The sequence below is a fragment of the Formica exsecta genome, unplaced genomic scaffold (assembly GCF_003651465.1).
Source record: "Formica exsecta isolate Colony F162 unplaced genomic scaffold, ASM365146v1 scaffold363, whole genome shotgun sequence".
Lineage (NCBI taxonomy): Eukaryota > Metazoa > Arthropoda > Insecta > Hymenoptera > Formicidae > Formica > Formica exsecta.
In genome coordinates, this window is record NW_021850877.1 from 649786 (window position 1) to 658859 (window position 9074).

Sequence of the window (9074 nt, forward strand, 5' to 3'; positions counted from 1 at the left end):
ATGCCGAGTCGGGCTGCGGTGCCGCTATTACCGAATCGCCAACAACGATATTCTCCCGACGCCGGCGGTGGCGTACGAAACGCCATTTTCTCGGGCTAAATTCAGTGACGGAGTGAGGGCGAAGGAGGGATGGGAGGGGGGCTATCCTGCCGCCGCCGTCGCGAGAGAGCGCGATGAGAGCCACTGCCAATCTTTTGTCTATTAAATGTATTCAACAACGTAATAGCGACTGATATTACCAATTGGACAATGAAAGAGATGGCAGCGGAGCGCGATTTACGGGAGACGGAGGAGAGACAGAGGGGGGAAAAGGGCGAAGAGGATCGACCGAGGGAGATGGAGATTTCGCCAAGAGACGACGGAGTCCTGGCAGTTGATCGAGCGTCACTGCGGTTTTCCCGCTGGATCGATGCCCGCATGCCATCCATCTCCCTCTCGCTCGAAGATTAGAATCATCAGAAAAGCAACTTATATCTCGTTTCATGAGAAGCGCGAATCGAAAAGCCGATGCGGAAGTACGACTCATGTCAGACTTGAAACGATGACTGAAACGAGCTTAGCTCGTTAAGATAACGAGCGACGTTTCTTAATCCCCCGAGAGTCGGATGATTCGTTTTAAGGTGTAATTATGCGGATAGATATATATGTATGGCCACATCGTTTCAGATTCCCGACCCGTCAAGAATCTCGACGTTTCTATCTGCCCTTTCTCTCTCTCGGTCCGTAAATCTTCTCGTGTCTCCCACGTGTTCGCTCCATTAAAGCGGGAGGGTTTCCAGGACGAAACGGAATCTTAATTAGATCATCGAGCCAGTTTTGTTGGCCTGTCTCTATTCTAGTAGATAGATACTCTTTATTAACGCGATATCTTAACACGAACGGACGGTGCGTTAAAACAGGATACTTTTCAATATTCTGCGCGAGTCCTTGCTGAACACCGCTTTGTATCCAACGATCTCGAATTGTTGCACACATTGAGTTTATCGAAAGAAAAAGTTTCCAACGAGACGGAAAAATCGATACGTTTTATTTTCCTTCGGAAAGAGAAGAATCGCGAACGCTTTAGCCATTAAGACACATGCCGGTAAAACAAAGTAAGTAGATCACGACCGTTTGCTGCCGTGAAGTAGTATCGCTAAACTGTGGTCGGCGATAAAGAAACATCGTCGTCAACCAGTTTATCAAGGAATTGTCGCGAGGCGCGTTTCAGTTGCGAAACTTTGAGCGCGCCGACAGGTTTCCGCGAAGAAACGTCTTCGCGTGTTTATCCGGATAGGTAAACGTTCTATGAAATAAGATGATGGTGTCTGATGGGAAAAAAGGGTCAGTCGGCGCGTTTTAGCGTTTCCGCGCGAAGAGAGGTGCCGTTCGCACAAGAGTGTTGTCGTGTCTCGAGTTTCTCCTTTTTGTCAAATCATCTCGCGTTAGATCGACCGCTACATCGGGACGATCGAGCGGCACGAAGAAAGAGATCTCTCTCTCTTTCTCTCCTCCTCCTCCTCCTCCTCCTCCCCCTTTCTCGTCGACGGATGAAGATGCTAAAAGTCGGACGCGTGGGACGATCGTAATCCGACACCGCGAGATATTCTTTCGAGGTCGAGAGCGCTTCTTTGGGATGTCGATTTTTCTGTATTTCTTCGGTCGTCGTTTTTAAAAAATGGACTAGTTGTTCGCAGATCGAAAATCAGTCCGGCTGTGATGCGAAATTGGAGATCATATGATTTCTGTCAACATTCGAGAGAGAGAGAGAGAGAGAGAGAGAGAACCGTTTCTCGTTGCCGATTAATCACGCAAGTGTGACTCACGTAATCTGGTTTGCGGTTCTGCTAAGTCTTCAACATTGTTTAATTTCGCGATTTATTTGTTTTCGCGCTGTATCTTTTTTCACGGATACGTTTATCGCCTGGAAAATTGGCGGAGAAATATTGCATCAAATATTTATTTAATTCTTCGAAAAACTGTAGAGGAAGTTTATTCGATGATTTTAACACAGATCTCCCCATAATTTTTTCGTTTCCTTGCATCGACATGATATCTCGGATCGCGAGAATTAACATGCGACGTAAGACGGTGTGACGATGGCTTGTTTCCGTGAAAGCGGGAAAGAGCAAGGAGCAATTAAAGGAACGTAAATCACTCTGTCCGCGCGCGATATCCCTGCGCAGATCAGCGTCTTACGTCTCGACGATTCCTGGCTATTTCGGGCGAAGCGTGAGATCTGGTTCCATTTGAGGCAAGCGAACGAGCGATTTAAAACTATTCGTTCCGTAGAATAACACAACCGAGTAACTCGCGTACTGTCTCGATTTCTGGAAGCATTTTAACGAAGCGCAATCGCGTTGCAATCTTATTACACTTGACTCGACGATCGAGCAAAACATCGTGGAACATTTACTCCCTGGACGCAAAAGTCGTGGAGATAATACCGAGATAGGTCGACATCTAGAGATTCTTTCGAATTTTTAATCTGATGCGAATTAATTCGTGCGTTCACTGAAATCCTCGCGGAGATTCTCGCGGGATAATCCATTCGTGCCGGCCTCGATCTCATCTCGTCTCTCTGAACGAATTTTGAATGTCTTATCCACTTGGATGAAAACGCTGAAAATCGCATATTATCCGCCTACAGTATGATAAATCGATTTCATAGTCTTCGAATTCCACCAGATATGTTGCCGGGTCGATTATTTCCTCGAATCTCTCATGTTGAAGGCGCGTAGATGACTCGTAAAGCAGCGAACGCTCAGGGTTGTCGTGTCCGATAACTCTGCCTGGTTTCACGCTTACTGACGGTTGAATTACTATGCCTGTGCGGGCAAAATATTATTTACTCTGTATTCGCGCAATTTTATCCCCGAGTCGCGTATATGGGGGAAAACGGCGGTTATTTATGAAGCTGTCCGGCACTCGAAGAAAACCGGTCAGGCCGCGCCTCCGTTTGCGCGGAAACTTTGATAGCGATTTACGAGCGGCACGTGCTCGCGGCGAGACGCATCTAGAGAGCTTCGCCGGGAACCCTTTAAGAAAACGTACGTTGAAGGATGCTGGACTGTTATTGAAAAATTATACGTCGCAAAGATACGGAGCGCGCGTGAAGAAATTAAAAGGGACGAGAGAAAGACGAAGAAACGAGCGCGAGATAGAGACGCGATCGCTACAACTATTATCCACAGCCAGAACGAGATAAAGCACGTCATTTTTAGATAGTGCATGGTGTGTCGCGGGTAAAAATGTGCGCGTTTCAGGCGCGACACGAGTAAATAAACGGCCGCTGACGTTGACAAACCAGGGATTTCCCGTCGACGTTAATGGCTAATGGCCATTAATGGCTAATGTACGAGGCCCGAATTCGATATCGAAATTAGAATTAAATGATTTACCTTGGAATATTTTTCCGACACATTTTTTTTTATATACAACTTCATAAAATAAATATTATTTAAGATCAAAGACTTCTGGGGTTTGCTAGAGAAATTAATTTATTCTCTTCTGCAGCTCTTGCTGCAAACTCTTTATTTACCCTGCTAGCAGTAATATTTCAGTGACGCAGCAAACGAGATTCTCGTCGAGGAATTTATTTGAAAGAATCACGAGCGAGGTATTTTTTTTTTTTTTTTTTTTTTTGTATAAAATGTACCTGTCTGCGTTCTTCGCCGAGAGATCTGTGCAAACATCTGCACGTACCGGAGCTCGCATCGCGACCGAAAGCTCGCGGCGAGAGATCGCCGAAGGCAGAAAGGGAGGAGAACAAAACACCGGCAGAAGTGGCGCGAAGCTCTCGAAACGTTTAAGGCTATTCCTGGCGTCTGGCTCGAGGCAGATGGCCCGACGTGAACTGCTCCTGACATAAGAGAAATCGATCCCTGGTTTTAGGGTATCGATCGAATTCGTATCTGGTCCAGATCGGTCGTTGTGTTACTTCCACGATTTGATATTCACGCGAACGATATAAAAATATACACGGGAATTGCGTAGAAATTTTATTTTAAGCCTAATTGAAATTTTAATAAAAGCAGACTTGTTTTTAAGATCGAAGAATGTATCACAAAGATGTCTCGTTGATCGAGGGGATACATATTTGCACCGAATTTTGTGCATCGGGTCGTAACCGCCGATCCGAGCCACGTGCCTCGCATCTGTTACTGTCTCCCGAAAAAGAGCGAGGCAGAGTCGGTCGCGACGACGAGCGACAATAAACTCGATGATCGATTTCCGTCGAGGGTTCTCGCGAGGCACAACGACTCGTTTGTACGCGAAGGAAGGCTTTGGCGAGGATGTTTAAAGATCCGCGAGAAGAAAGCTCGCGGGCTCGGATCTCGATTGAATTAAATCATCCTCTCTTCCTCGCGAGTCTGGAGTAGCTCATAGGAAGTATATATCTATTAAAGAGAACAAAAAAGAGAGAAGGAATAGATTGATTATTATTATAGCATAAGAAAGAAAAAAAAATCCACACAAATCTTACATTTTTATTAACTAAACTAAACGTAACATTAATTTAAAAAAATCGCGCTTTTTGTTAACTAAAATTTCGGGATCACTCTCGGAGTTACTGAGCGCGACACTTTCGTGCCCAGATGAAGACGCGCTTCGTAGTACTATTAGCGGTCGTAATCGTAGGGCGATTCACAGAGGAGGGAGCGACGACGAGGGGTCGCGGGGGATGGGTCTAAATTTAGTATGCGACGCATTCTGGGGACGGAGGGGCAAAAAGACTCCAGATGGAACGTCGGAAGGGACAGTGTGTCGCGATTCATTTCTGGCTGTCTGCCAAATGGCGATACACCGGCCGGTCAGCCTCATGAATGAGCCGGGCAGGAAAATGAGTTTCCTTGATCAAACTAGCCGGAATATCGCGGTGGTAGACCCGACCGATGCGAGCCAAGCCTCTCGTCTCGTTTTGCACTCGTCAGAGGCGCAAATATATTTCTCTCCGACTTCCGCAAGCTCACGCGGCGACGATTATTATAGATCGTCGCGTCTCGACGGTGCGAATCGATACGAAACGACGGGAAGTCAACGCTTGCCGTTAATTTAGGGCGAACTGATAAGTAAATTAAATTCATTTAATTCATCTTGCGACCAATTTATAATTTTTTCAAACAACTCCGTGATGAATTATGTTACTTCGCGCGAGAAACCGGAAATATCGTTGTCTTCTGGAAGAAGCAGGGTTCGCATCAACGATGATCGATCCGACATCGTTGGATCAGCATGGAACTACAATTCAAGGCGAAAATTACGAGTCTTGCCTCGCGGAAACCGTGTCTGAAGAAAGGCGGAATAATCTCGGTGATAAAAATCTGCTCTTCGCCTTGTTATTAGTACCGTATCGCGTGCATACAACATACCCGACGGATAGATTGGATGCATATTTGCTATCGCGGTATATTCACACACATAATAGGATGCATATTATTTACGTTGCAGATGCAATTAATCCCGATGTAGCGATGCCCGAGGGCGAGAAGCTTTTGCTGCGTTGCCAGCGAAACCCCGGTGTTGAGATAGAATGGTATAAGGACGACGAAGCGTTGCGGTCTACCACGAGGATGCGCGTGACGAAGCAATTTGTGAAGTTTAAATACGTCAACGTGAACGACACGGGCGTCTACGGTTGTAGACTGGAGTCGAACGAGACCGTTGAGTGGAGAAACGTGACCGTTCGCATCGAGTATCCTGCAGTTCGCATCCTGCAGAATGACGGTTTTCGGAACGAAGCTGAAGAAACCAGCGGTATGATGAGTATACTCACGCCGGAAGAAGAGAGCAATGATCTCGAGATTGAAACCAGAAGTAAGTTTATCCTCTCGCCCAAATCGATATCATACTATTAAATATCACGAGATGTGTTTGCTATATTCCAGGGATAGATTAATTACTTTTTCTTTCGAGCATAGAAACTTTTAAATCAGAAATCGGAAACAGGCATGTGTTTTCGAATTTAAAAATCTTCAATATTTACTAAAGCATCAATCTAATACACTCTTTATGTATTAATATAAACTTTTTTTTTGTCTATTTATACACACACAATAAATACAAAAGACTTATATTAATATGCGATTATTTAGACTGCACGGGATGTTGTGGAAAAAAGATGAATCGTGTTTTGAGAATTATAAGTTTGAAGAATTAAATTTTTGAGAGAGAAAAGAAAGACTAAATTTTTAAATAAAATTTGTGAGAAATTGTTTTCAAATATACATATAAATAATGAATTTTGATTAAAAGACGAATTATTATTTATAGTCAAATTAATTATTAAAGTGCAAATCTATTTGCAAGCTTTATTCATGCCTATTTTATTATTATTATTCGCTTAAACAATTGTTGTATCTTAAGCTTTCTATGTTGAATATTTTTCCATTAATTATTTCGTTCATGTTTTCTCGATATTTTATTTGGCATTGTAACTTACACGCGTATTTTCTCCGCAGACTTGCCTGAAACGCGATCATTGCACCTGGACAGCGAGAAGATGGACACGGATCTGGACGAGAAGGGTGAAAGCGATGTGGAGGGCGAGCACAACAACACGGTACCGGAGAGTCCGCCAGCTTTCAACAAGACCGACGAGATGCATGCGTTGGTGGTGAAGCCCGCCGGCAGTACGATGCGATTGAGATGTCCGAGCACTGGCAATCCGAGGCCAAATATCACGTGGCTGAAGAACAACGAGGAGCCGAAACGGGACCTTGGCACCGCGATCAGGACAAAGTGGACTTTGAGATTGGAGGATCTCGTTACCAAGGACAGCGGGAATTACACGTGCGTCGTATGCAATCATCTCGGATGCATCAACCATACCTTCAAAGTCGACATAATCGGTGAGTTTGAGATGCCTATATCCCTTGATTCTCTCCACTTTCTATGCGAGGCGCGGACGAGTGTGCCTGCAGCGCGCATCTTGAACCGCTTATTACATAAACGCTCGACTCGAACGCTGAGAATCTGCTAACGATACCGCAGAGCGTTTCCCGCATAAGCCGTACATCAACGAGGACTTTCCGAAGAATGTGACCGCTCTGGTCAACAGTACTGCGACCTTCAGGTGTCCCATCGTTTCCGATCTCGAACCGTATATAAAATGGGTTAAGGTCGCCGAGTATCCGGGTGATCAAGAGGACTCGCCCAAAGGGACTCCGCTCCAGGTACAGCCGCCATTTAACGCGGTGATGGTGGAGGGTCCTGATCTCCTGTGTCACGTTTAATTTTTCCTTCAAAATTTTGATCGACATAATAGTATATCGTCGTGCTAACTGTCAATGGTGTAGGGTCGACTAACAACCTGTCCTTTGAAAAACTCTGGAAATGTCAAGGACTAGAAAATGTTTACAGATTTGGTGCGAAGAAAACTCTCCATTCTAATTGTAAAGGACAAACTTAATTATTCTTTGTTACAGAACACATGTTGTCTAGGATCTTTACTATAAGATCTTTACTATAATTACATGGTTACGGGTCTTTTTATTTCTTTGTCTATCATATATGTTTTGTACATAAAAATAAAAGAAAAAATAAACATATTTATACATCACATGATAGCTATAAAATATAAAGATGTGTATAATATATATGTTTTTTTTTAACAGGCTTGGTTTACAAAGGTCTATTCTTTTATATATTATTTTCTACATTAAAAATGTTCTCTTAGTCTACATGTTTTCTTATTTTCGCCATATACGTATTGCAAAAAAAAAAAAAAAAAAAAAAAAAAAAAAAAAAAAAAAAAAAAAAAAAAAAAAAAAAAGAAATGAGGCAGATTGGGACGCACACAGTTGAGTGTCTTGATATGTATATTTTTTTCGTCTTTTCTACGTGTACGTCTAACTCGTTAAACGTTGGTTAAAACGGTGGTTGGGTTTCTTTTTCTCTATAGAAACAGTACCGCATCGACCGATCTTGACAAGGCCGCCACGAAACAGCACGGTGCTTGTCGGAAGCAACGTTAGTATGATCTGCCAGGTGCTCTCCGATGCTCATCGTCATCTCGAATGGTATCACGGTTGCCATACCTCTTTCGACACCGTCAACAAGACCAATCAGAGCTTACGGGTGGAGGTCAAGGTGGGCGCAGCTTGCATGCAAACTTGCCGTTTTTTATCGCTTCCTCTCAATCTTCGCTTCTGATCGCTTCCAATTTTCGTAACTGTCAATATATGGTTCTGTGCTTTTCTAATGTTCACTAAAGAGAGAGTTTATGGATTTATGTTGTACATGTGTGTAAATATCGTTGACGCATGTTTGCTCTCAAGCGCGATTAATAGCGAAATTTTGTTCGACATAGGCTGGAATGGAGACGGAAAATCCGGAGGAACTAAAACTTTACAACGTTACCGAGAAAGATGAGGGATGGTACACATGTATCGCTCAGAACAATTTAGGGGAAACATTTAGCAGCGCTTATCTACGTGTCGTCAAAAGTGAGTAGACGAATTTTATTCCAAATTATTAGAGTATTACGTTCAGAGACAAAAAATTACAATGATATTGTAAAACTTATTCAGCGCTGGACGAGCAAAGAATACCGTTAACCGCAAGACCGCAGATTCTCGTGAACGTTCTGGCGGCTATTCTGTGCTTATTCTTCGCACTGGGAGTCATCGTGGTGATATACATTTTTCATCGATTGAAACGCGAGAAGATGAAAAAGCTGCTCGCGATAGAAACGGCGCGTGCGGCAGTCGTGACGCAATGGACGAAGAAGGTCATTGTGGAGAAGCAGAAACTGGTGAACGCGCAGAACGCGATCGAGGAGGAGCTGCTGATGCCAGTGGTGAAGATCGAGAAACAAAAGTCCACCGTCATCGCCGAGGACAGCAGCAGCGACAACGTGTCCGAATACGAACTACCGTTAGACAGCGCTTGGGAATTGTCGAGAGAATATTTCACGCTAGGAGACACTCTGGGCGAAGGAGCATTCGGCAAAGTTGTCAGAGCCGAGACGAATACCGGCAAATCTGGAATACCTAGCGTTGTAGCGGTAAAAATGTTGAAAGGTAAGCAAATCTAAACATAATTATGAATAGAATTTATGAGATAAAATATATTCTATATTTTATATGTATAAT

The 9074-nt window shown here is 43.8% G+C and overlaps 1 protein-coding gene across 3 annotated transcripts in view; it reads left to right on the top strand.

Annotated features, from left to right (window-relative positions):
- Window positions 1-9074, top strand: part of LOC115239000 (fibroblast growth factor receptor homolog 1-like) — a 38354-nt gene that overhangs the window by 26738 nt on the left and 2542 nt on the right. For 2 of the 3 annotated variants that reach the window (XM_029813279.1, XM_029813280.1), the window contains exons 3-7: window positions 5431-5796; window positions 6441-6830; window positions 7883-8070; window positions 8291-8426; window positions 8511-9002. In XM_029813279.1, the coding sequence (XP_029669139.1) occupies window positions 5431-5796; window positions 6441-6830; window positions 7883-8070; window positions 8291-8426; window positions 8511-9002 (1572 nt within the window). Of the gene's footprint in view, window positions 1-5430; window positions 5797-6440; window positions 6831-6972; window positions 7155-7882; window positions 8071-8290; window positions 8427-8510; window positions 9003-9074 lie in introns of all 3 variants that reach the window. The other variant, XM_029813281.1, reaches the window with a different exon arrangement.